We start from the raw sequence: 27,761 nt of genomic DNA, 5'->3' as shown, positions 1-27,761 counted from the left end.
AGGGGGTCCCCAGGACCAAGTTCGGGAACTATTGATCTAAATCCTATAAATTACATACTTCGTAGCCAAAGAAGACATCCCAAATGTGAAGTATGTAAAGTTTTTAGATTTCAGCGGATGGAGCGTCTTCAGAGTGGAAGTGCCGGTTTACTCATTACATTTGATAAAGGAGGACGTTTTTAAGTGATTTATCTCAAGTTGTAAACATAAGATTATGTCTTTTATCTGAGTGCTTGCTGATGAAAGCTACCTTCAGCATGGGGATGATGTTTGGGGAATATAGGCACTATTTATCAAGCAGAATAAGGATTTATCTATAAAAATTCATTAAGTTTAGAAGTAATAGCGTAAACTGACTCATTCCATGTTCGTGTCATAGTGTTTGATATAAGAGCAGTTGGTTTTGTTGATTCAGGCAGCTTATATAAGTATGTATTCCCCCAATGCAATATCTAAAAATTTGAGCTGAAATGTTTCGTTGACCTATTGCATAGACATTGAATAACAATCTTGCTACTTCTCTTGTCACATGTCTATAATTCTCTATAATGTTAGAACAGCATAATGATCCAAAAAGAAAAATGATTTTTAGGAATACTGCTTCATTGGAAAGTATAGGTGTTGTGCAGATTAATGGACACAATTTCCTTTCTGATACAACTTGAATCTTGTTTTCCAAAACACAGACTTTGACCTTATGCTAGTAAACACCTACTTAGACCAGGGTTTTTAGAGAGCGTGCCACTATTTTAATACAATTTGAATGTGTTTTAAAAATCTTATTTGAGATCAAAAACAGACATTTGAATTTAAAAGAACTGTTTATAACTGCACTATATTTTAGTGTCTTACATCAGACACTGTATTTTGTATAAATGTATTTTTATGTATTTTTTTTTTTGCACTTTCTGGAACAGCCTGTTTTAATTTTTGAATATTTAGTTTGTATCTTCATAAGTAAAATAGTCAAAACTTAAGATTCTTAGCAAACCCCATCACAGTACATTTTAGGCCAAATTCACTTACTGTACTGCTATGCTCATTGACCTACGCTTGTTCAGAGAGCAGATTTTTAAACATTTCTCAATCATCAAACTAATATTCTGCTCCTTAAGACTGATTTTAAACTTCTGTATCGTGCCACTCCATTTAAAGCAGCTTATAATTGTGTCACGCTGGGGTGCAGGCACATGTCTGAACACTACTTAGCAGTGTTTGTAGCACTCAAGAAAAAGCAAATTATCCATTAAAATGCATGTAGTTTTCACACTTCAGGATCACTGTTCCTGTTGATAATACATTTTCTTCCATATGTGAACATTTGTCTCTCATATTTTTCCATTTCTTCATACATTTGCAGACTTCCAAACTGATGATAGGTGATATTTCGTCTAACTTCTTTGACATGTCTTTGTATTTTCAATACTGGGACAAGCGGGTGTAATCCCTCCTTGAGGTGCATTGGGGCAAGTCATGATTTAAAGATCACCTTGTGCTTTTATTAAAAAGTATGGTTTAGACATTGGTCCTCAAGGATTACTCATCTGTGCACATGACATAAAGGTTAAGAGGCTCTATTTGAAAGTAAGGGCTGAGAGAGAAATTTCTGTAGAACTTTAAACTTCACACATATATTAGCATCATAATATTGCAGTCTCCAGTATTTTCAGGCAGTTTGGGGTTGTACCTGCCATTCTAGTTCACACTGGTAGAAGAAATCACTTTCCAACTTTCTAAGCCATTGAAGAATAAACACTATTCAAAATCAAACTGGGTTGTTGGAAATGTTTTGGTAAAGGAAAGTGTGTAATCTATTTAAGAGCAAACCATTTTTTGTAGTGAAAATTAAACAGGACACAAGTGCTACCGATTATAAGTGAATATCTTTTTTTTTTTTTTTTTTGTAATATTTGTGTTTTAATTACACATTTAGAAGGGTTTTAGTCAAACAACTCAGCTTCTCATGTTTATATGATTATGTATCTAATCATTTAATCTTAAAATATTGATTTATTGTATTGACACAGCTATGTGTTTTGAGGCATTTAGGCCATCCCAGGTTTTTACTGAGATTCCCATCTAAGGGCATGTGTGAACAATGCAGAACCAGGAGCTTTCCAGAAATCTTCGAACCAAGGAATCAATTTTTGGAACCCAGTAGTCACCAATTGCAGGAGTGAAACTAGGGATATTTGTTATTTGCATGATGGTATTGGGAATATAAAATCTATATTTTGCAAGATTTGTTTCATGATCAATGAAATTCACACTATTGATACATAAACATTGATATATAAAGACCTGAACCGACCCAAAACCCATATACTCTGATCTTCAGCCTTTCTTTCCATGGGAAAATATTTTCTGGTACATGCACTATTGGATTCGTGAAGGCGTTATTGTAAATTTGTTTTGCACAACCAAAAAATACGGATTACGGGTTTAAAAAAATATGTAGGCATGAAACCATCACAACCTAATACAATAACATTAACCAAAATTGACTAACAGCAACAGCAAAACCTTTTTATTAGCCATATTTGCAGTTCCAAGACAGAAAATCTCTTTAGCAAGTTTTGCATTTCACAATTACAAGATTGCATGCTTAAAGAGTTTTTTGCACTGATTCCCTGAAACAGAATGCAAAATAGAACTGTTTTGCGCATACTCCTGTGGCTTAGGTTGATAACCGGTCCGAAAAACCCTCTACTAAGCTTGCAGTGAAGCAGGATTCTCAAATCCCATCTGTGATCCACACCCCTCCTCCAATAAATAAAACTATTTGTTTTTAGCAGTGATAATGTAGAAACTAGTGAAGACTTTCATTTTAAATGTTTTGGTTATATTCTGTGCAGTGCACTCTAGTTCATAGTTTGATAAAAATTTAAATATGTGAGAAGTGCTAAAGTTACCTAAAAATGGCAAATGAGAATTTTTAGCAATGTTTAGACCATGTACAAGATGATTGAATTCATGAATGTGGAGTTGGTAGTTGAACTTGAAATACACATTTCGCAGCTAATGTGAAATATTCTAAAAATATACTCTGCCCTTGGGTCAGTATTGGTCAATCCTCACTTGTAACAGTAGCCATAACAGATGTGTCCCAGGAAAGTGCAGGTAAGCTGGTATAGGCTCCAGGGCCTCCAAGATGGTGAAATGAGTTGACCATGTTCAAAAATGTATACTGTAGATGAACAAAGTTTGCCAAAATAATGCACAATATTCAGGAGAACAGTTTCTGTGCTTTTTTTTTTTTTTTTTTTTAATTAAGTATTCAGTAAACTGGAGAGGAGACAAAGGTATGTCAGAATCCTACAAATATCTTTTAGAAAATTGTGAAAACAAAAGGTAGTATACATTACATGAAGACCATTCTTTGTAGTACCAGATCTTATTATGACAGAAGAAAGTTTATGGCATATTTTGTTACCTTGTATGCTAAAACTAACATTCCAGTTGAAAAATGCCAAGACACTACACTTCATGTTAATGTACTGACAAACGGGACATAATTGTCACTTTGTCAGTTATATTTACCACTATTTATTCACTGTTTGAATAGAATGAGAATGCTATTGCAGAAAAGCTGTTGTGAAAACATTTCAGTTGATCAGACTATTGTTTTGAATGGTTTCATTTAGAACTTACAGCTAATTGTTTCTGTTTTGCAGTTTATGCACCTATCTAAAGCTTAATTACCACATATGTGTAATATTAAATAAACTAGTCTGTCTGCCTTGCATTTCAATCACAAACTTCTTATGTTCAGTTAGACTTGTTTATACAGCTTGTTCAGTGTTTTTTAAATTATTGCCATGACTTGAGTTTCACTTTATAAATGTTACCCAAAATTAGAAAACAAAACTATGCATTTGTGGAAGATGAGAATCACTAACCCGTGATTATGGAAGAAGTCAGGGTCTCACACCAGAAGAGAATGTTCAAAAGCTTTCTTTTAATATAGTGACTTTTTTTATATTCATGTTGGCTTTAACAAAGGATGTTTTAAATGTGATGTTTTCCATATATTTGACTTGTTGTATTGGTATAGTAGGATGTCAGTGTCGATATAATGGAGCGGTTCCTCTAGTGTGCTCTAGTCTGCTACAAAGTTAACAAGTTGGAGGAATAAAATCTGTCCAATGTAGTAAAATTAGTAGTTAAATTTAAATGTATCATTCTTAATTCCAGACAGATTTAGAAATTTAAATCCAAGATATTCAAAATCTGTTCAATTTTTAGAAATGAAATCTGAAGCTGACAACCCCATTAGGGGAAAAATGAAATTTTAAGGAATTGGATCCTCAAAAGCTGGAGGGAGGGTGGGGAGAAAATAAAACCAATTGCATCTCAGGTGTTGCAAGTTAATATCAGACTAGTATGAAAATCGTATAGAAGTATATTATAAGTGGGTTTTCCTTTTTACTCCACTGTGGCACTGTAAAAATGTATGTGTGTGTATGTATGTGTGTATATCTCTGTTATAAAAGGAAATCCTGGGACAAGACTTTCTCCGAGATAATTTCAACTTCCATGAGAGAATTTCAGGTCCCACGAGACAAGACTTTTTCCCTAAGAGATTTTGACAAGTCCCACCATCCACTCAAACATTTACAACCACGACCACGGTCCAATCATTTCTCTTTCGTGTGAATGCTATTGTCAGACACAGTTCCTGCTCTCTTAGCTCCAAGCGGGGTCGGAAATAGAAGACAAAGTAGAACACCATAAAGAGGTTCAAAAACGTTGGCCCGATACGCATGCAGAGCAGGTTAGATTATGAAAGTACTAAAATTCGAAAGTCTCAAAAACTGATAATAAAGATTGCATTTGCGCTAACAAACAGAAATTATTACTCTGAAATAACGGAACAGTGACAAGAGATCGAATATATGGACATAGATGATATGAGAGAGGTATGTAGTTATTGTTTAGCTTTAAACTTTAAGTTGGAGACTTGTAGATTGTCTAATTTATGTTGACATCAGGGAAAAGTCGCGTTTCTTCCCAATGAAGAGGCGTATCCACGAGAATTAAAAGACTTGTTGGTTGGTGAAAGTGAAATCCAAACACGCGAGCAGCAGAAATGCGAAGTGGCTGGCGCATAGCGCAGGCCAAGGGGGTTGGCGAGCAAAGCAAGCAGGGGGGTGAGGCCCCCTAGTATATATTAATTATAAATAAATAACTGTGTTTTTTGTAGGAGCTTTGTAGCATGCGTTACCACAAAGCACAAAAGACAGAGATTGGCACTCAATTATTTTGCAGGACTGTGCACTTTACAAGAACTTTCCATATTATGATACCACTGGTATTACAAAGACCCACACCATCCTACCAAAAGGACTACATTTACATTTACAACATTTAGCAGACGCTCTTATCCAGAGCGACTTACAACAGTGCTTAGTAGTCTATGACTTTTCTTCAGTCTTTTTAGGCTAGGATTAAATCTACTGTCATTAAACAAGTTACCGCTGACCAAGTTGTACACAAAACCATGCTAGAAGAAAAGAGTAAGTTTAGTACAATTTTTTTTTTTTTTTTTATATATATATATATAATATATATATATATATATATATATATATAAAGAGAAAGGGTAGAAAAAAAGTATGGGGACTTTAGTCCCCCAAGTGCTGTTTAAAGAAGTGTGTCTTCAGACGACGTTTGAAGACAGTGATAGTAATAGTACACATCTTGTTTGCATTTTCATTTGATTTATTGGCAAATTAACTTTGCCTTTTGGATATGTTTAGCAATGTGTTTAGAAGTATGCTCAATGTTAACCTGCACTAGCTATAAATGCTTTTCATTTGTGGGTGTGGAAGATACTATAGATACAGATAGAGATCTAGATCTATTGATTGAGAGAGAGAGAGGTACAAATGCAAAGTTGACTGACTCGGTCGTCAACAAAAACACTATTTCTTGTTTAGTTATAAAGCTGAAATTTGGCAGGATGGTACATTTAGCCCATTAACTAGACACTAGGAAAGAAAATTTTGATATATAAGCATTAAGGAGTAAAAAGTAGCAGAACTAAATACCCCAAAATCTTGAATGGTTTGGATTTGGTTGAAATTATAGGGAAAATAGCCAACTTTTTTTGTCAAATTCTGTATTTTAAGACATTTACTAATATGCTACATACTATATATGCTGTGCACTGAGAACTGGCTTAATGCAATTGAAGCATGCAGCAGAAGCAGTTGACTGGCCTTGTGAAGAACATCACTAGTCAATAAAGTGGATAGTCAGTCAGTCAGTCATTATCCATCCCGCTATATCTTAACACAGGGTCACGGGGGTCTGCTGGAGCTAACACAGGGCGCAATTAGGAACAAATCACTGGGCAGGGCGCCAGCCCACTGCAGAGCACCCACACACACCAAGCACACACTAGGGACAATTTAGGATCGCCAATGTACCTAACCTGCATGTCTTTGGACTGTGGGAGGAAACTGGATACGGGGAGAACATGCAAACTTCACGTAGGGAGGACCCAGGAATCGAACCCAGGCCTCCTAACTGCGAGGCTGCAGCGCTGCCACCGTGCCGCACATAGGGTGGATAGATGACTGAAAAAGAGATACTGTCCTAGACAGACAATAGAGACATAATCATGTTGTAAAATGGAAAAAAGTTTGACAAAGCTCAATGGTCAGCAAGTGCTTTTTTGACTACCAGCACTCCTAAATGCATACTGGCACTTATCTTGGTTTTCTGTTCTGCTCCATCAGACTCTAGCACAGTGCTGAAAACTGACCCAACTTGCACTTGTCCATTTTTCCTGCTACCAACATATCACCTTCAGGAACTGACTGTTCACTTGCAGCCTAATATATCCCACTCCTTATGGCTGAGCAGTATGTACTCAAATTTCACATTATACCTGCTCATTACTAGTTTAAATTAAAAAGAATACATTTTACTGTAACATTTTGCAGCGATTATTAAAAGCCAATGTCAGTCTTTAACAGTGGCACTTGAATGCCTAATAGGGAAGTGCGCCACACTCGTGTTAATACATCAGTGTAGCGCATAGGGCCATGACACTGGCAAAATTGCTGTCCAGAAACACTGAGGGATGGAAACCTTCAGGGGAGACTGCACACAAAGGCAAGTATATACAGTATCTCTGCAGCCCACATCCTCCTCCGTGAAGCTCCAAATAAGTAGCACAGAGTGGGCAGGTGCTGGGGGAAAAAACAAAGCTGTTGAGAATTCACCCTAAGAGGAGGATCATTGTGCAGCAAGATTCACAGGTGAAGCTTTCTGTGGGAATCAGGAGTGTTCCAAGGCAGTAACATTGGATCAGACTTGAGCAAGCAACTTTACTGTTCTCCAGGGTTTGGAACCATGGAGCAGGGTGCAAAGACATTCATGGCATGCTCCAAGGCTAGGACAGGTTGCAGAGAAGCCAGTGTCGTGCACCAGGATTGGAATTGTGGAGCAGGGTGTAGAGGCGTTTTAGGTGTGCTCCAAGGTTGAAACATTAGAACTTCTATTTTATTACCTTCCTACTTCTGAAGGAAGGTGACAACTTGTAAAAAGTCCTCGGGGAATCCGTTTTCCCAGTGTTTTGATTTATAATACAGGGGCCCACTAGTTCAGACCCCAATACATTTTTACACTGTTAATTTTCTTTACCCTAAGGCAAATCTCTGCGTAATACTGTGTAACCCTAATGAGAAAGCGTGAGTCATCAGAGCATTTGCTTCATAATCCAGTTCTGATACTCTCAAACCCTTGTAGGTACTTTAGGCAGTGGATGGGTCAGTGTGGGAAGTCTGACCTATATGCAGTAAGCTGCAATGCATTGTATGTTCGGACACTTCTCACTTATGGCCAGCAGTTTTTTCAGTAAGTTGTACTACAGTAGCTATTCTGCATTCTGTGGGATGGGACCAGGCAGGCTGTCCTTCGCTCCCCATGTGCATCAGTAAGCTTTGGGTACTCATGACCCTTTCACTAGTTCACTGGTTGTCCTTCCTTGGACCACTTTTGGTAGGTACTAACCCATGCAAACTGGAAACATTCCATAAGACCTGCCATTTTGGAGATTCTCTGACTCTCTAGCCTTCACAGTTTGGCCCATGTTGCTAAGATACTTGCACTTGTCCATTTTTCCTGCTACCAACACATCACCTTTAGGAACTGACTGTTCACTTGCAGCCTAATATATCCCACCCCTTATGGCTGAGCAGTATATACTCGAATTTCACATTATACCTGCTCATTACTAGTTTAAATTAAAAAGAATACACTTCACTGTAAAATTTTGCAGTGATCATTAAAAGCCAAGTCACTAGGAAATGCAGGATTTGATCTAATGTATGAGTGATTTACAAATGGTCAATTGTATGCAGTGGAGCAGCAACTGATGCATGAAATAAGACATATCACCAAATAAACAAATTTGTATAACATTTTCAGAAATGTATTTTTTTAATTAACTACTTGTAGATATTTTAAACAAAAGAGAGATTTTTTTTGTATAATATTTATACAATGAAAACAAATAGTAATAAATGTAAATAAAACAGTTGGTAGCCATTCTGCCTCTGGTTGTGCAATGAACACACACAATAAATTTCAATAAATTAACAAAACTTGCAATTTGGCTTATGCATTCTCAGTTACATTTATCCAATACTTAAATTAAACACATAGTTTAAGTTTTTATTTTCCAGTTTCTGTGAAAGAGAAAGTTTACTGGCAAAATATGTAAATAAATATCTGACCAACACAATATTCACCTCAGAAGAATCTTGCACCATCATGACTTTTTTTTGTAAGTCTACAGTAATATTTGAAATTAGTTCAGCATTACAAACATTGTTGTCATATGTTGAGTAAATCTCCAGTCTATTTTTCTTTTGCAACAAAATAGTTTTATTTGTGTGAAACTCACTTTTTCCTTTGCTGTGTTAATATGCCTAGTTTATTTTACCTGAAAGTTAGTATCTTTATGCATGATCATTTGTCTTTCCCACTGCAGATTCTTTGGCACATTTACTTGTAGCCAACACATTGTCTCAATGTGCTGCACGTCATTTGCTGTTTGGAGCGTTCTGCTAGATTTTCACATTTAAAATTGTGTGAACCTGCCACAAAATATGTTTTACTGGCTACGTTGAGCTTTCCGCACATGAGCGCATATTCCTCCAGATTGTACAAAAGCCACTTGAAGTCCATTGCTAGCTAGTCTGGAATGTTTGCTTTTCCACCCTGCTTCTATCTTTTGTCTCAGAATAATAATACTTTTACATTTATATAGCGCTTTTCTCATTACTCAAAACGCTCTCCATGCAGGGAGGACCCGGGAAGCGAACCCACAATCCCCTTATTGCAAAGCAGCAGTGCTACCACTGAACCACCTGCGTGGAATGAGTGATGCGCCTTTCAGTCACAGTTGATGTGCTGTGTGCCGCTGCACTGCATCCAAAAAAGGGCTGGAATAAGACACTTCAAACCAAACATCATGTCATTATACATAGCCTAGCAAACATTGCATTCATATATCTGTATCACATAACACTGAAGTAACATTCAACTTACGGGGATGTTGGCTGTTCAAATGTTTGTGCATTTCCGTTTTGTTCCCATGCTGTACATGTCAGACCTATACATTTTACATTTTTTGTGTGTGTGTGTGTGTTTAGAGTTAGGTGCTCCCCAACTCTAGTAGTCTTGGGTATCACTGTCTTCTCTGGCACTTGCTTACCATCTGCCTTTTTTCAATTGCATTCACAGGTAAATGAAGTAGTGACACAATTTTGTGGCACAACGTGCGGAGTCTAATGATGCAATCCACTAACTGATTAAAGTAAATGTCAGTAACATTTTTAATAATCAATTATCGATAATGACAATTACTTGTTGCAGCCCTATATATAGCATGTTAAAGAATAAGTAACACCAGTGACCTATTTATTTGACTAATGCCTTTGTTCCAAGGCAACTTAAAACATTTGAGATAAAATTGTTACATTTCTTTTGTCTTCCCAATTGGAGCACAGTTAGGTGAAGCAACTTGCTAATGGTAACAGTATCAGTAGTGGGATTTGAACCCACAGCCTTGGAGTTTGAAGTCCTGGGTCCAAAGCCATAACCACAATGCCTGCCAACAACATTAGCCTTTGATAAAATAATCTGACGTTTTTCAATCATTTGAGGCACAGTGTACCCAGAATTGTTTTTTCTCCAGTCTGCATCAAATCAAGAGATTGTTTTTTAGGCCATCACCACAAACAAGATGGGGTAAGTAACAGATGAAAAACAAAGAAATTTTACGCACAAAAATTCAATTAAAATGTATTTAGTTTTGATGTTCTCCAGTGATTCCTCAAAATCACTCCTTGTAGGAACCTCTGTAATGGACAAGTGCATCATCTATCTGCATCTCTCCTTTAGGTCAACACAATCGAGCTATCATGCTAGTTCAACACCTCTTTCTCTTTATGTACTATGGTACTGAATTTTTTCGCCTATGCAAATTGCTGAGCTTTAGATCCAAGACACAATTTGCAGTTAAACGTTCATATCATGTTGGACAAACGTCTTCCCAGATTGCCTTTACCACCTTTGGCAGTTTTAACGTTTGAGTTCTCTGCATTGCTTTTATCACCTCATGGTTAAATATTTCCTGTTCTGTTTTTTTATTCTTGCCTTCCTGCACAAGATATCAGCAGAGTTTTACAGGTTCAGAACACTGCCACTAGCATTTAGAATTGGACCAGACATTTAGCATATTAGTACCCAATTGGCTCATATAAATTAGATTTTAGTACAAGACAAAATTGTCTTTAGAATAGTACTACTGGTATATTGTTTGCTCCAATATTCTGTACTAAATATGATTCCTGCTTGTAAAAACCTACTAGGCACTTGATTTTCTGACACTGGTACTCTTGTTTCAAAACACACAAATATATTAGTTTTTTTTTTTTTAATGTAGAATAATGTCTTATGTCTGGCTTTCTGGTGTTGTGTGCGGGCGCAAAATTTTTTTCTGTGTCTGATTTCAGAACAACAAATATAATTTAAAGACTACAAATTAGTGTTAAACATTTATGACATATTGTTTGTCATGATTAATTGTAATACAATCTAAGATTTAAAATGTTCTGTGTTTGAAATTTGAATGGTAACTACAAACAGCAGGATAATGCATGTACAACAGAGAAAAACGTAATTTTATTATCTCTAATTTGGGATGAAGTATTTGTAGGCAGCTTTAATATTTCATGCTTCTTAGTCAGCTTATTGGCACCATGCTGTAATTTTGCTGTGGTTCTATGATTAATTACAGTCTTGTGAAGTCATAATTAACATGAAATTGTTAACTGTTGTAATTGGTACAGTGATTTCAGCCTGAATTCCTCTTATTGCTTGTTAGGACTTCTGTTTGTTTATGAAGTTCAAATACATTTATGGTTGAATGTGTTAAAATATGAAATTGAATTAAGATTTTTGGATTTCTTCACTCAGTCACGCTACTTTGGATGTCTTTCTTATATTTGAAGGATTTTTCAACTTGCTACCACTTCCAGTAGCTGTCTGTTCATTTTTGCGTTTTGATAGCTTTTATTGTTGTCAAGAGAATGGGTTGTTTTTAATTTACTGTGAAAGAACAGTGTTTTCCATTTTAAATACAGGCTTCTCTGGTAAGCCTCCCTTTCAGTTGGAGAAGTTGGTTAATATGTGCCCCTCTATTTACTAAACTCCTTTTGTCTGGGAGTACTGATTTAACTTCAGGCAGAGATCAATCTCATACTGTCACTGCACACAAGCAGACATGATTCCAGAGAAAGCAAAGAAAAACCCACCTTGCTCTATCTGCCTCATTTTACTTGTAAGCAGAGAAATCAAAGTGGCAAAAATATTTTCGCTTGTCAGGTATGTAAGGTACAGGACAGAGGTTGAGCAAAGGTTTTGAACTGGGAGGGGCAAGCTCATTAATATTATGGGGCTGTCAGTTGCAGAGGATTTTTTTTTTTATTCTTTGAGGTTCTCACATTTGGTTGTTCTCAGGCTTACCACCCATCCTACTGCCAACTCCCCTACTGGTAAGGTAGATCTTATTTTAGGTTTTGTTGCTTGATGGCACTGTGCTGTCAGAGCCTAAAACTCACTTGGGGCAATGTATATTTCAGAAATTGAACCATTTCAGCTATTACACTGGCTACCTGTAGCAACATATATTATGTTCAAATCCTTGATGCTTTATGGGCGTTCTACACTCCTACTTGCCCGCTCAGATTTAGCTAGTGAACAGCATCCGAGTCCAGACCAGATTCAATGTGTAGCCCCTAGCTGGTGGAATGTGCTGCCAACCTCCATCCAAACTACTGATTTCAGTGTAGCACTTCAGAAGTGCTTGAAATTTGTAGTTGATAATTTCTTTGGTAGGTTCTTGTAACTAAGGAATGATGAACAAGCTTTGCATTCTGTTTGGTTTATAGCACTTTGCTTGTAATGATCAGTTTTATAACCTTGTCCTTAGTTTTGTTGACCTCTTTTGTAAGTCACTTTGGCTTAAGCACTTTTATCCAATGTCACATTTTGGGACCATTTGTTGTGGGGTGTGTAAGATTTGCTGACAGCAGTCGCTGATTTCATCACTACAAAGAGTCAAATTATATATGTGAAAATGGGAGCCCATGGTACATTTACCAACCAACTGCCAATCTTCCAGCTCAGCTGTAGTCCTCCTTCACAAAGCCTGTGCTTAAGTTCAGTCATAATCTTGGCCCTTTGTTTTTACTGTTATTTTTTGGAAATAGAATGGACAAGAGAGAGAACAGGCTCTCTTGTTTGCAAGATTCAAAACCTGCTTGTTCCTTTTTCTTTGTTACTACATTTTATGCATTATTTCCAGGTGAGCATTCTTTGATTGTCAGCTCTTCTGCACACACAGCTCGCCCTCCAACTAAAGACAAAATCCGTAGCAAGTCATGGACTAGTTGGTCTCAGTCATTAGGTATGTTACATTAAGCGATTGGCATCATGGAGGAGTGTGCTGCTGTCCGTCTCCGACTCTCTCCAAGATTATGTAAATGAAAGCTATGACTAAAAATCGGTGGAAACGTCATCAAATGTGAGATGGGCTTTAATGATTAGTGCCTGATTCATCGTTGTTCAGAGTATGAGAAAGCATACTCATATTGTTTGTCACAAGGCTAGATTTAAATTGGTAGCCTACCTACTGTACTTTACCATTATTTCTAGGAACAATTGTCCATATTTTTGTTTGAGTACCTTCTATTGTGGTTGGTGAAACAAGGCTTTCCAATAAAAAAAAAAACAGCATCCTTTAAAATGCAACCTAATCTGAAGAATTTGCTTGCAGCTTGACTCCACCCACTTTGTCATTTCTAGAGGCCAATTTTACCCCTCCAATTGAGGGCTGATTTATATTTAATGTGGAGGCAAATATTCTTATCCTGTATATGCATAAAAGTGAGGTGATCGGAGTCAAAGCAGACAAATGTTCTTCTCACGCATAGTAAAACTTAGTATTCCACAGAAAAGGCATGAAGTATTTTGCTCTTGATTGATGAAATACTTACATTGCTGTGAGAGATACTACTATCTATCTATCTACTACAATTTATTTCTGTGTGCTGTCAGACCCTGCTTAGTTTAGACAGTGTCACTTTGAGTCTTGTGTGTTTCACAAGTGGGGTAGTTGAAAGTGCTTCATCATCATTGTGAAGATCACTCCTCTTCAAGGACCTATCTCTAGAGAGCTAAGCAGCACTTCTGGACTGCAGTGTTCACACATTAGGCTGTTTCCCACAGCATGACTGTTTTTCAAGGACCAGGGACTTTTTATGCACTCTGGGAACTTTAGTAGCATTTCCACTGTGGGAAATGGGGCCATTTATGGTTCCTGATAGGTAGTTCCTATTCCAGGGTATGTACTTTCCTTCTATAAATTGTACTGATTGGTTGACCTTGAGCACCGAAGCAGTCTGTTAGTAGTCTGGGCTTGTGCGAGTTATTTGTGAAAATGGAGCGCCACACTTCGCACCATCACTGTACTTTGCATGTTGCATGTTCCATAAAGATTATAGTTCCTATCAGGTGGAAAAACAACACATGAAAATGGCCAGAGGGCACAAGTGACTCAATGCCTATGAGGTACAGGAACTCTTTGGCTCTGTAAACGAAGTTCCTACGGTGGGAAGTTGCCTTATATGTTCTAGTAATAGCATGCTTGCTAGCAGCGGACCTTAATTGAAAGTGGAGAATTAAGAGTAAATCTTTTTCAGGGCCAAAACTGATTAATGTGCTACTTTTTTACATGTGTTAGGAAATTAATTCAGTATGTTACAGCCTGAAAATGTATACAAGTTTAATCCTATTTTGGAAGTGTCATATTAAAGGAGTGTTACTGCTATCATGTGGCTCCTACAGAAACTTGTATGCAGACCCTATACATTTTAGCCTTGCATTCCTGTCCACTATTATAGATGGGAAATCACTATCTTAGGCTGTTCTTAGGCCAAAAGTGAAGCTGCCTTTTAGGGAGTGAGTAGTTGAACAGCTCAAGCCACCAAAATATGTTTGGGCAATGTAGTGATACAAAGTATACAGGTAAAAGTAGTACTGGGAGACCCCTCTGCATTTCCACAGGTAGTAATTAGAGGGGAGTTTGTTTTTTTTTTTAGGCACATGACTGCATATCGTCTTTGCTTTCAGCTTGTGTTCATCCAGGCTGGTCCCTAATACAGTGAGAGACCAAGACAGTCAAATTTCTTGCAAACTGAAAAATCCATAAAACAGCAGGAAATTCTAAATGCTGTTAACACAGAATGCTCTTCTGTTGTCTTATAAGTAAATGGAGTAAGCTCTTAGCAAGGAGAAATTTGTGCCCCAGTATAGATTTTTTTTTTTTTTTTTTTTTTTTGTGGCCTAAATCATCAGTTCCTTTCTCCTGAAAATATCCTGGGATGCCTCTTCCTTAATTTTTTTTGTTTTGGGACAAAAGTGCAAGCTTACCAGTCTATGATGAAACTGGTTCTAGCCTCCCATCTTGTGACATTATTACCTAGACATCTGGGAACAATTGTGATGACAGATTTCAGTCAGTGTAGAAGACGTTTTTATTTGCACAACTTTCCTTTGAAAATGATGCACATTTGAATTGTACCTAGGATGACAAAAGAGGTTTTGGATTTTATTCTGGCTTGTAACTAGGATCACTGGCATGCTTCTGTGTGGGTGTGAAAGCTTGCTGACTTTCTGCCCGAGTGTGTAGATAGAAACTACAGGGTTAATGGATGCCATTTTGTGAGGTGACACCCTTAATGGACTTGACGTGCAAACGGCAGTGAAATGGCAGTGCTTAACCCTTGGGGCGCTGCTGTGCCGGCACAAATTGGAGAGCTGTCTTGACAGCAGAGGGCTGTGCCGCTCTCTGCAGGGCAGTGTCTATGACTTCAATAGACCCCGCCTACCACAGAGCAAGGAGGGAGGGAGGGTGGGGTAGGGTGTTTATTTTCTTAAGCAGCTTTCATGTCACTCACCTTGCTTGGCTGGTAGGCGTTGCCCCAGTCCCACCCCCCAACACACACACACCCCTCCCACAGGATTTATGTGTGTCTTAGTGAGCTCAGAGGTGTGCAGGACAAGGCCAAGCAGAGGCAGAGAAGGCTTATTTCTCTGCTTCAGTTTCTTTCATGCCTCACATAGCTTCATGTTTACAGCAGTGGCAATGCTTCATCTCACTTAAAATATGCTTTAGCATCATGATGATTTGAATTTTAAATATGAGGAAAGCTGAGCATGTTTTTGAACAGTTTACAAAATTTTTTATATTGAATATCTTTTTTTTTTTTTTAATGCAATGCTGTCACTAATCATCAATTGAATGGGTAACTAGAGTAGGTAAAAGGGAAATTCTTCCACTTCCTCTGCCTGCTAGTCTCCAGTTGCACATGTTGGTGCCAGAGTTGAAGCAAGCTTCATTTGTGATTAAGCACTGCATTAGATTCAACAATGATTAAGGCAATTTTAATTTTTTTTTTTTACCTTAAATTAAGTAGTGATTGCTATTTAAATTGTATATTGTTAAGCTGAGTTTATGAAACCATTGAGAAAAACTGAAGAAATATTTATGCTCTCACCCTAATCCTTTATCAATCGAATACATGTTTGATTACCTGGAATTGCAGTACTGGGTTAGTCAACTATATAAAAAAATCTTTTTTCATTTTGCTACTGGAAGCTGTATTTATCTCTGTAGGTATGTTAGCTCCCTTATCCACATGAATGAAGCAACTTTAAATATGTTAACATTTAAAGAAAAGAAAATATTTTTTTGAGAAATTTTAATGTACAAATCATAAATCTCCACCTTGTACATTTCAGCACACACACCCAATGAAGTCTGTACAGAGTTAGTGTTACATCAGATGCTATAAATAATCACAAGGGATTTTTTTTATGCCCAGCAGCACGCACACAATAAAACTGAGGAAGTGGAAGGCCTTTTCTAGTTGAGAGGGCCAGCAGTGGTATGTGCCACGTCCCTGGACCCACAATGATATATGTATGCTTGAGTGATGTCTCTGTCCTGTGTGAGTGGCCATTTTGAATATTTAGATGTGAGTGTCCTTTGAATTACTTTTCTTCTTTACTGTGGGTCCAAGAGAATAGTTGCCTGGGTGTCTGCGGTTTTATGCATTAGATTATTTTTGACAAACGTTCAGATTTTTGCAATAGAAGATGTAAAGGCTGCTGAACTGTTGATGATTAATTTAGGTTAATGGGTTTTACTGAGTGGTTTAAGAAGCTTCTTTTATTTTTGATGTAGTTTATCAAGGTACACTTCCCAGCATGTTTATAGATAGTGGATAGTAAGTTTAACCTTTAAAGAAAGCCATAGAGCAAAATATATTTTAGCTTTGTCTTACAGACAGCTTGTACTGCTTTCTTTGTAATGAAAATGTTAGTATTAATGTCTAAGGTTTTCAAGGATGAGAGTTCAAGTTGGTCGAGCATGTACCGGACTGTCAAATGAATTACTACAACATGCTGTATGACTAGTGGACAAAGTGCTGATCTGTAAACTGTAATGCTGCTACTGATTCATTCCCTGCTAAAGACTTTTTGTGTGTCCTTAAGCAAGTCGGTTAAGTGTACCAGTGCTCACTTGCAGACGTAACAGCTATAATATGCACTTGTGAGTTGAATGTTTTATTAAAAATGCTCATGAGAATGTAAAGCTAACATGAGATTTTCATTCAAAGCAATTTTTGTGTGTCAAGGAAAAAAGTGTTTTGAATTTAATGGGAACAAGTAACTATAGGAATTACAGGTTTTTAGCAAAATTTTTATATTTGCTGTCAATGAAAGCTGACTAAACATTTGATACAACAACCAAAATAAGGCATCACATTCCTTATGTCATTTTTTTGTTTTTTGTTATCCTTTCCTTACCTACAGCTCAAAATTTGATCACGATTATCATTGGTCATTTTCTTGACCTTTCAATGCTCTTTCCCAGCCTACTTCTGTACACAGTGAGCTCTGTGTCCATTTGTGCTTGTTTACTTGTTTGAGTCAACCAGAACAAGACACCCACCTCCTCCATATGTGATTTAGTACGGGTGATATGGTGGAAAATGATTAGAATATACTAACAAACTATCCCAGGACGCTCGGCATAGTATTTTTTTTTTTTTTAAATGTACATCATATTTTGGTTAACTGATTTGTTCTGGATAGTCCAAATACTAATTGATGTTGGATTGCCTCCACTGTATAGCCATTTTTGCATTTTTTTTAGTCAGTACAAGGTAAAGTGTAACTTTAAATAAACTATATACAAGCCCAGGAGAGTAGCACTCGGTCACTTAGCAATGTCTTTTTAGTAGAAACACCTTGAATTAGAGGACTTTTTTTACTGCTCTATCATGTTTAGGTATGATCTTTGATCTTGGCTCATCCATGAATGGACAGGTAAGGGATATATTTAGGCTGGGAGCAATTCAGATACTTTTGTCACAATGTAGCAAAAAGTGTAAGCATATCTATATGTGTATGTATGCATATATGTTGGGTGGGTGGGTGTATATGTGTGTGTGTGTGTGTGTAAAATGTGTGTGACTTTTCTGACACAGTTCTCCTTAAAGGTGTTTGTAATCAGTGTGTAAAAATGGGCTAATCATCTAAAGGATGTGGACAGATGAACTTTTACATTCTGATTTTTTAGATAGATAGTAGTTAAAGGTAGTGCCACTTTTTTTGCTCATTTCTTCTTTAAAGTATAATACATTTTATTTATACAACGCGCCTTTCTAAGAACTCAAGGACACTGAATAAATAATAAATTAAAACAAACACATTATAAACAACTTAAAATATCAGAAAATGCAGAAAATATAAAAATTAAAACCAAACAAAGCAATTATTTCTGGCAACAATGGTGGAAAAAAAACTGGTTACATTTGTTAGGTCTGTGTCACTACTCTTCATCCTCCCTCATTTCTCCCTCCTGTTTGATGTCCCTTTTCTCTGCTCATATTTCTCAACTATCCCTTTTTGTTTAGTCTCCTTTTGCTCCTTCCTAGTGTTAGCAGTTTTTTATGGGTGTCATTTTCTGTTTTGTAACCTTCATTTCTTTCTTTGTATTCGTGCCAGTCACAAATTCCTCTTCCTCCCCCTTTTTCAGGATAGACTTGTGTTTTGGAATGCCAGTTGCCTCTCCCTTGCAAGCAGGGCACATAGCATGACAACCTCACAAAGGGTTAAACCTACTTCAGCGCCTCTCACCCATCAACCGGTTCAGACCAGTTTTCTGGAAAATGCTGTGTCTCCCAGTGAATCCTGGGAAGGGTCATGTGGACTCCCAGTGATGTCATTGGGAGATGAGAAAGACCTTGAGTCAGCTTTCTTTATCAGATGACAGATGAGCATGCATGTGTTGCGCTGCTGTGTGTGAAGCATGTTAAAGTGTGAAGTTGCTTCATGAAACAATGAAATTCGCAACTGTGATAAATGATGGAGTGTCGAGAAGTGCTTTTGAAAAGTTTTCAAAATTATAGTCATAAATGCTATTTTTCCTTACTTAATGTATAAATAAGCACTTGCTTACTCGATCTTGGCCTTTGCTTTCATACCTGTGCCGGCCATTTATTACCTATCTCTCTGTAGAATTTTCTGAATATTTAGTTACTGCTGGCAGCATGTTTCATTTACTACTTTCTCATGCTCACAGCCAAAATTAAGAAACCATTCTTCTGCAATGCTAAGTTTCTGTAGGCAGTGTCTCTCATTCAGTTATTTCCCTGGCAGTTATTTCTAGTCTCAATTTTTAGTCCTTTAAAATTCTGTGGCATATATTTTCCAACTTCAGTGAGAGTGATAAAGTATACTATAGTATTGTTACATCCCACATATCCCCAACCCCATGTTAGGGTTTTGGGGAGCTGAAGCTGCTTCTGAGTGCTTTGGGCATAATAACGCAGGAACCAAGAGATTTGGGAGGTGGGTAAATTGTTTATAGATAGATACTTTATTAATCCCAAGGGGAAATTCACATACTCCAGCAGTAGCATACTGATAAAGAAAATATTAAAGAGTGATAACAATGCGTGTTTATCCATCTCATTGAACAGTTATACAGGGTCAATTTGCAGGGACTAAATTTAAAATAAATTTAACCAATACATCTGTGGAAGGAAAATCTGGAGAGAACATGCTTTCTGCACCCTAAATCCAAAATTTTTCATAACTTAGTTACTTTTAAGGTATCGGAATAATTGAGCTATTGTGAAAATTCCAGAATCAGATACTTTATTGTATGGCGAATATAAAACATTTTGCAGAATGTTTACTTACATGTGCTTGTCCCCAAAGGTGCTGTAATGTCGGAGGAAGCCGGCCGTCAGACCCGCAGTCAGAAACGGGCTCTGGAGCGGGACTCCCTCCCTAGTGAGGTGGATGTGAAAAAGATGAGGCTGGAAAAGGGCACGGACCATCTGAAGAGTGATGGGATCACATCACCTGATGGAAAAGTTAAGAGTGAAATGGGGACTGCAGCTGTTACCAAGGTGCCAGGTATCTTCAAGGGTGGGGAAGTCAAAGCCACCATCAAACTGGAAGTGCAGACTGGAGATGAACCTGTGGATATGAGTACAGCAAAAAGGTGAGAGTTTTTGGAGAAATAGGCCTTTGGAGAAAGCATTGAAAATGAATTCTGAAATTAATTTGAAAGTGTGCCATTTACTACAATCTACCATGATGTATTTGCCTAGGTTAAATGTATGTCACAAAGGCAGTTAATGGCTTAATTCATAGTCAAACAAGGATTCCTTTCTCGTTAGCCTCCGGTGCACTTAGTTGATAGTTATACATATGTTTATTAGTCCATTTTCTTAACCATTTCATTCCATTTATGGGGAAATGTGTGTTTTTGTCTCTTCTAATTGTTTATATTTTAATTCATAAATATTTAACTTTATTTTACATTGGCATTACTTTAAATGTTATCAGTAAAGCACTGTAGATTTAATTGTGCCATATTATGAAGAGAAGGTTGCCACTACACTTCATCATACTTAGATGGTGGCCAGACCTGGCAAACATGTCAGTTAGCGTGTAGGTTTCTGTTTGGTGTGTGGGGTGTGGTGCATGTTGTTGTTTTTTTTTTTTTTTAATAATACCCGTCCCATGTGACAAAGTGACTGTTGACTCTGCTTCAAACAGGAAATGCCTCCTCCTCAGTCCTCACCGCTGCTAAGTAGTCATCATTCTAAACCATAAAGCCCCCCGCCCCCCCACCACACACAGTGACGATAACTAATCCCTATTCAACTTTAGGAGACAGCCAGTAACTCCATTTTCTTCCGGCACCTGAGTTCTACCTCGTTTCACAAAATGAAGGCTATGTGTCACAAACCGGTTTCAGCTGGCTGTTGCCATGGTTTCCCACATTGGAAGGAGCAGTGAAGGGGGGTGTGTCACATGACCACAGAGTGAACTGCTTGGGTCATGTGACCCTTTTGGTAGGGTGATTAATATACAGGAAGTAAGTTGCCTCTGCTGTGTTTCGTGGGCACAGTGACTGTGGATACTTGTGAGCAAAGTGCAGGGTTAAGTATCCACACCTGCAATCCTAAAAACCATCAAAAGAAAGATCAAATACCTCCCCCCAACACACACACAGTTTAATTGTATCTTATATGCTTGAGACAGTTCATATAAGATTGCTGAAAGTAACAATTATGCTTTTCCCCTTTTAATTTTGGAATTTAATGTATAAACCTGAAGCATCCTCATTGTTTTGCTGATATTTGCTGATCCTTCCTCACTTGCACCATCTTTGCTAAATATTTTAAGGTAAACATGAATTTTATGCTTCCCAATCAGCTTTTTGGGAATTAAGTTTTCATGTCTAAGAAAAATTGTTCCTTTTATTTTGTGGAGCATGCCATGACAACTTTCCTTGTTATGAATTTACAAGTATCTGCTTTAAGCTGCTGTGGTTATTGGTATGAGTTTTGGTGTGTGGTGGTTCCACCAACCTTACCAGAACTTTTTTAGATTGTCACAACTGCGTCCTGTATTTTGCAACTGTTAGAAACTTAGTACCCTTTGTGCTAGCAATGTGAGCAATATTTGAGTATGTGTCTCCCTCTTGTGGCCTCTTTTTATAGGACTGCCAGATTTTTTTCTCATTTTACCCTCCTGTAGTTTTTGACAACCTTGTGTTCCTGTAGTGCAATGACTAGTATCTCGAAGCAGTTTAACATGACAGTGTCTATAGTACTTTGAATAGTAATGCTTCACCATGGATTTTCTTGTGTGCTTGAGATTTCTAGACTTAAATCAAAGGTTCTCAGTTAAGCCGCTAACCTCTTCCAGCTAGTAGGGAATCACATGTAGTCATATAGGTAACTGATTGGAGCCTAGAATTATTTCTTATTCCTGTGTATGAATTAACCCTAATAGAAATGCCCCCCCTTTCTTTTTTTTTTTTTTTTAGCGAAATCAAGAAAGATCGTCGCGCGCCTTCACCAGATGTAATTGTCCTGTCTGACAATGAGCCCTCTAGTCCAAAGATGAATGGTTTGAGTAGGTTTTCTAAAGAGACCAACACTGAAGCACTCATGGTAAGACTTGCTCAGCAACTTTGCAGATTCTACATTTTATGTACTTTTGGGTGTCTCCTTTAAAAACAGGAGGTTCATTTTATATGTATACATTTGTGTTCTCAGAAAAGCAGCCCAGAAGAAAGAGAGCGTATCATCAAACAATTGAAAGAAGAACTACGGTTAGAGGAAGCAAAGCTGGTTTTGCTGAAGAAGTTACGGCAGAGTCAGATCCAAAAAGAGACGACAACGCAAAAGGTGAGACGGAGTGGTGGCTCTGATGCTAGGGATCTGCACTGGCAATCGGAAGGTTGCTGGTTCGAATCCCATAAATGCTAATAGGGACTCTGCTGTGTTGGGCCCTTGAACAAGGCCCTTAACCTACAATTGCTGAGCGCTTGTAGTAGTGAGAAAAGCACTATGTAAATGCAAATAATTATTATTATTAAACTTTGCAGAATATCACACACTTTCTTAAAACAGCCTTTTAGGGTTTATTGCAAGTAAGATTTAACCTTTCGCCCTGTATCTTGCCTACAGACCACTGGAGCATCAAGCAACTCTGTGGCAACTCCACCTCCTTTGGTAAGGGGAACTCAGAGTCTTGCTCCTGGCAAAGGTATATTACCGGTAAGTCTAAAACTGTTATTTTTTGGTAAATCCTGTCAACCTGAGCAAGTTCGTCACCTTGTTTGCGATGCTACATTACATCCTCTGATAATAAATATCAAATTTTTTTTTGCCTTTTTATCCCACTCCCACCCCGCACCCCCAATGTAGGTGTCATCTAATCGCAGCTCAGGTACAGTGATCCCACCACCCTTGGTGAGAGGAGGTCAGCCAGTGTCCTCTAAGCTGGGATCCCAGCAGAATACACAAATTGTCATGCCACCCTTGGTCAGAGGAGCACCGGTGAGTGCTGAAGATGGTGCATGTGATCCAAAATTTTCGCTTTTATTTTTCTCTCTGACTTACTATGTGTTTCTCCTTCTCTCTGTCTGTGTGCCTATGCATCTCATGTTGCCTGTGTTCATGTCATATCAGCCCATTTCTGTGTCTCCACAGCAAATACACGGCTTGAGGCAGCAGCCTTCTGGCTCTGGTCCTCCTCCACTGCTTTTGGCACCACGGGCATCAGTTCCTAATGTGCAACTGCAAGGTCAGAGGATTATCCAGCAGGGGCTTATCAGAGTTGCCAATGTATCCAATACCAGCCTGCTGGTAAACATTCCACAGGTAAGGAAGGTACAGCGTGACAGCAGCACTTTTTTTGGACTGTATAGCTATTGGTAGAAGTGACCAGATTGAGGTGTCACAGCCTCATTAAAATCATCATTTGAGAAGGACTCCTTTTAAGTTCACATCGTGTGAAGTAAAGTTTCTTCAGTAATAGCTGGAATTACTAAATATGTTCTTCATAGTAAAGGTCACCATTTTAACCTTTATGAACCACCAAGTTTAAATGGTCTTGGTACAGAATGTAACTAGTACAGTGTTGTGTATTCCTTTCTCCATATATACAGGCTTCTCCAACCAACCTGAAGAGCCCTTCTTTAACATCTCAAAGCAGTGTAACAGGCAGTAGCGTGACCTCGGTGGTAAACAGCAATGACTCTCCTGCTAGCCGGCAGGCTGCTGCCAAGCTAGCACTGCGCAAGCAGCTGGAGAAAACCTTGTTGGAAATTCCGCCACCCAAACCTCCAGCACCAGAACTTAACTTCTTGCCCAGTGCCGCTAACAATGAATTTATTTACCTGGTGGGACTGGAAGAGGTGGTGCAAAACCTACTAGAAACGCAAGGAAAAGGTATGTTGCTCATCTTTTTGAAAATTGGGTAGTAATCGGTACATTATCTGGAGTAAATGCGTGATGTTAAGTATACCTAATAAAACTATTTCATAATTTTTATTCCCTTATCAATGTAAAATACTTTATTAGTATAATGACTTTAGGATTTTGATATAACCAGAAATAAGTACTAGTAAAAACTGGGATGAAGCATTAAAAAAACAAACAAACAAAAAAAAAACTTGTTAATGTGCTTCTGCCAGTGCTTCATTTTCTTGACCTTTATAATGTGTGCATCAATTTGAGATTGCCAAAGTAGGTATGAGAAATTTGGTTCCAATTTTCCCAGTGCTATAAAATACATTTTTTATTTTGAATGTTTTTAGTTAACCAAATGAACTGTAACTGCACATCACCTTTTTCATAAAATGACATTAGTTTACTTATCACAGTTGTAATGTGTATGTTTTTTTTATTTCTTTCCAAACTTCAGTTTCCAGACTTTTCCATGCAAGTGTGTATTTGCATTTATGTGTGTTTTTTAAATGCATATACAGTGGGTATAGAAAAGAATCGCCCATTTCGAAATATTCCCTTTTTTTTGCTTTACAGCCTTAAATGAAAACACACACACAAATAATATTTCTTCCCAGCTTTACTTACTCAATGCAACCATAACATCCAAGTGAAATACATCACAGCTACAGTTCAGAAAAATTATTAAAAAATCAAAAACAACACATACTGAGATTAATAAAAGGATCACCCCCCAATGTCAATATTTTGTTGAACCACCTTTTGCTTTAATGACAGTCTTGAGTCTGTTGGGATACTTCTCTGTCAGCTTTGCACAGCTAGATTGAGCAATATTTGCCCACTCTTCTTTACAGAACTGTTCAAGTTTGGTCAAATTGAATGGTGAGCGTTGGTGGGCTGCTATCTTCAAATTTTTCCACAGATTTTCAATGGGATTTAGGTCTGGGTTCTGATTGGGCCACACAAAGACATTTACTTTTTACTCCTTCAGCCACTGTGTGGTCAATTTTGCTGTGTGCTTCGGGTCGTTGTCGTGTTGAAAGGTGAACATTCTGCCCATCTTCAACTTTCTGGCAGAGGGTAGCAGGTTTTCCTCAAGAATTTGATGGTATTTTGCCCCACCCATTTTTCCTTCTACCTTAATGACAGCCCCAGGCCCTGCGGCAGAGAAACACCCCCACAACAGGACGCTGCCACCTCCATGCTTTATTATAGGTATGGTGTGTTGTGCATGGTGAGCTGCATTGGATTTCCGCCAGGTGTACCTTTTGGTATTGAGGCCAATAGTTCGATTTTGGTCTCATCTGACCAGAAGACCTTTTTCCACTTGGCACCAGAATCTTCAAGGTGCATTCTGGCAAAGCTCAAAAGAGCCTTAATGTGGCCTTTCTTGAGAAGTGTTTCTTACCTTGTGACCCTCCCGAGCAAGCCACAATTGTGGAGCGCTTGTGAAATTGTTGTCACGTGCACACAATGACCACTCTTTGCCATAAAATCCTGTAACTCCTTCAACGTGGCCATTGGCCTCTTGGTAGCCTCTCTTACCAGTTTTTTTCCTTGTTCTTCCTTCCAGTTTGGAGGAACAGCCGGATCCAGGTTGGGTCCTAGTACCAAACACTTGCCACTTCTTTATTATGGACTTTACTGTGCTCCTTGGGATTGATAAAGCCTTTGAGATTTTTTTGTATCCGTCTCCTGCCTTATGTCTGTCCTCCACTCTATCCCTGAGATCTTTTGAAAGTGGCTTGACACCCATAGTCAGTTGCACTACCAAGAAAGGGAATGCTCCAGGAACAGCTGTTTTTATGCTTCACTAATCACACTGATTACAGTTGATCACAGGTGGAAGCCAGTAACCATGGTCTGCAATGGAAATGGTGGTTACTTACACCTGATTGAGTTTACAAATATTGTTTAGGATGGGGGTGATCCTTTATTATCACAGTATTTTTGTTTATTTATTTAAATTCTTCTGAACTGTAGCTGTGATATCTTTCACTTCGATGTTATAGATTGAGTAAGTAAAGCTGGAAAAAATATCGGTTTGTGTGTTTTCATTTAAGGCTATAAAGCAAAAAAATGGGAATATTTCAAAGGGGGTGATTCTTTTCAATACCCACTATATATTTATACTAAAGCAACTTCCCATCATTTTTGTGACAAAAGCACTATTCCAGGGATATATACAGAACTTAGAGCAAGTAATAGTTGAGTATGCCAAGGTCTTGCACATGGCAGTGTTGTATGCTTCATTTAGCATTTGTATCCATACAGGTAAGGTGGCTGTAACAGCAGCTGGAGTGCTGACTCTTAAGGACCCTTATACCTGTGCCCAGTGCAAGACTGATTTCACATGCCGTTGGAGACAGGAGAAATCTGGCACTATTATGTGTGAGCACTGCATGACCTCAAACCAGAAGAAGGCTCTCAAAGCTGAGCACACAAACCGACTGAAGGCTGCCTTTGTCAAGGCCCTTCAGCAGGAGCAGGAAATTGAGCAGCGGATACTGCGATCGGCCTCCCCCATCCCCACGTCATCATCCTCTGCCAAGACCTCTGAGCAGCAGACGCTGGTCTCGTCACAGCAGGTGCAGCACCACACTGCGATCAAACAGGTACGGACCACCGGCCTGCCTCACAGCAGGGGGGGGCCAATTGGACGGCATCACTCCACCATGAAACAGGTAGGCCAGAGATGGGCGGCATCATTGGGCTGTTGGATGGGTGGGTTTGGGATGGCTCAGAGTTGGGGTGGCTATCCAGTCATCATATGACAATATGCCACAGGAGACTATGCTTTTCGTGCACCTGACCTGTCTGCTCTAGCTGTTCAGCAGACCAAAGAAACCACTGCTGTGTGCCAAACTGACAGTGGCAGGGTATGAAAAACATTTTCCGTTGCAGTAAGTTGACTTTAGACTATTAAGAAACTTGTGTACTGGAAATTGGAAACAAGGGCTCGAAAAGTGAACTCATTGGATGACTATCTTTGGTCAGTCTAGTGTTTATGTTGTGTTTTGTTTAGTGTTCGACTGTAATTCCTTTATTTTTTATTTTTTTTTTTTATATTATTATCCCCTCCCACAACCTCTGTCTTTCCCTTACTTTTTAATGTAGAGCCCTAACCAGCTGCCCCGGGGCCTTCAATCAGCAGGCGCACGCGGCGTGCTACACACATTTTCACAGTCTTCACAGCTCCAAAGTGCAGCAGCAGCAGCTGCTCTTGTGACCAGGCCAGGTAAGCATGCCGTGCGTCCCGGGAGCAAAGCCAACACCAGCACTGCAGCCAACACCTGGAAGAAGCAAAGCCCCCTCAACACAGGTAGTTCTTGCCCGTCGCCTCAGTTTGACTCTCTTGCCCATCCCTTCTTTCTGGCCCACATTTGTGTACTCAGTGGCTTTCAGTAGATTGGTTCTTTGGGGTTTCATTGCCAGTATCCTGGCATACTGGATTATTTGTCCCCCTACTTGTGCTTGTAAGATTGCTGTAACTGAAGTGTACTTAAAGTTGTGGATTTTCTTTCCCGTGAACTTGGGCTGTTAAGATAAATGGATGAATGGTTTTGTGTGTTGTGATGTAGAAGTGCTAGAGTTGAGGACATTTTAAAAGCTGGCAACCCTTGGACTTCACTTAGTTGTGTCTGAGGGATGTGAACACTTGAAATTTTAGAATGGGTACACAATTGTGGACTAGCTTTGTGCACTGATTTCAGGGGGGTAGGAGGTGCCAGTCTGAAGCTTAAAATCCTTCTCTGTGGAAGAGATGCTGCCACACTGTTCTGCACCTCCTTGCCCACTCTCTACTACCTTTTCCCTCTCTACTCTGCC

At 38.5% G+C, this 27,761-nt stretch overlaps 2 protein-coding genes across 10 annotated transcripts in view; one reads left to right on the top strand and one right to left on the bottom strand.

The window, feature by feature from the left end:
* armc6 (armadillo repeat containing 6) overlaps positions 1 to 27,761 on the bottom strand; it is a 494,113-nt gene that overhangs the window by 121,899 nt on the left and 344,453 nt on the right. The gene's annotated exons all lie outside the window — the stretch shown is intronic.
* Positions 1 to 27,761, top strand: part of gatad2ab (GATA zinc finger domain containing 2Ab) — a 68,019-nt gene that overhangs the window by 38,382 nt on the left and 1,876 nt on the right. For 5 of the 9 annotated variants that reach the window (XM_051934647.1, XM_051934648.1, XM_051934649.1 and 2 more), the window contains exons 2-10: positions 19,876 to 20,164; positions 22,004 to 22,130; positions 22,236 to 22,367; positions 22,650 to 22,739; positions 22,890 to 23,021; positions 23,154 to 23,345; positions 23,633 to 23,915; positions 26,208 to 26,617; positions 27,051 to 27,255. In XM_051934647.1, coding sequence (XP_051790607.1) covers positions 19,884 to 20,164; positions 22,004 to 22,130; positions 22,236 to 22,367; positions 22,650 to 22,739; positions 22,890 to 23,021; positions 23,154 to 23,345; positions 23,633 to 23,915; positions 26,208 to 26,617; positions 27,051 to 27,255 — 1,852 coding nt within the window. In that variant the 5' untranslated portion in view covers positions 19,876 to 19,883. The remainder of the gene's footprint in view (positions 1 to 19,875; positions 20,165 to 22,003; positions 22,131 to 22,235; positions 22,368 to 22,649; positions 22,740 to 22,889; positions 23,022 to 23,153; positions 23,346 to 23,632; positions 23,916 to 26,207; positions 26,618 to 27,050; positions 27,256 to 27,761) is intronic. The other 4 variants (XM_051934645.1, XM_051934643.1, XM_051934644.1 and 1 more) reach the window with 4 other exon arrangements.

The sequence above is a fragment of the Erpetoichthys calabaricus genome, chromosome 12 (genome assembly GCF_900747795.2).
Source record: "Erpetoichthys calabaricus chromosome 12, fErpCal1.3, whole genome shotgun sequence".
In the NCBI taxonomy this organism is placed as follows: Eukaryota; Metazoa; Chordata; class Cladistia; order Polypteriformes; family Polypteridae; genus Erpetoichthys; species Erpetoichthys calabaricus.
The sequence above is the reverse complement of the archived record's forward strand: the minus strand, read 5'-3'. Positions and strand labels throughout refer to the sequence as shown.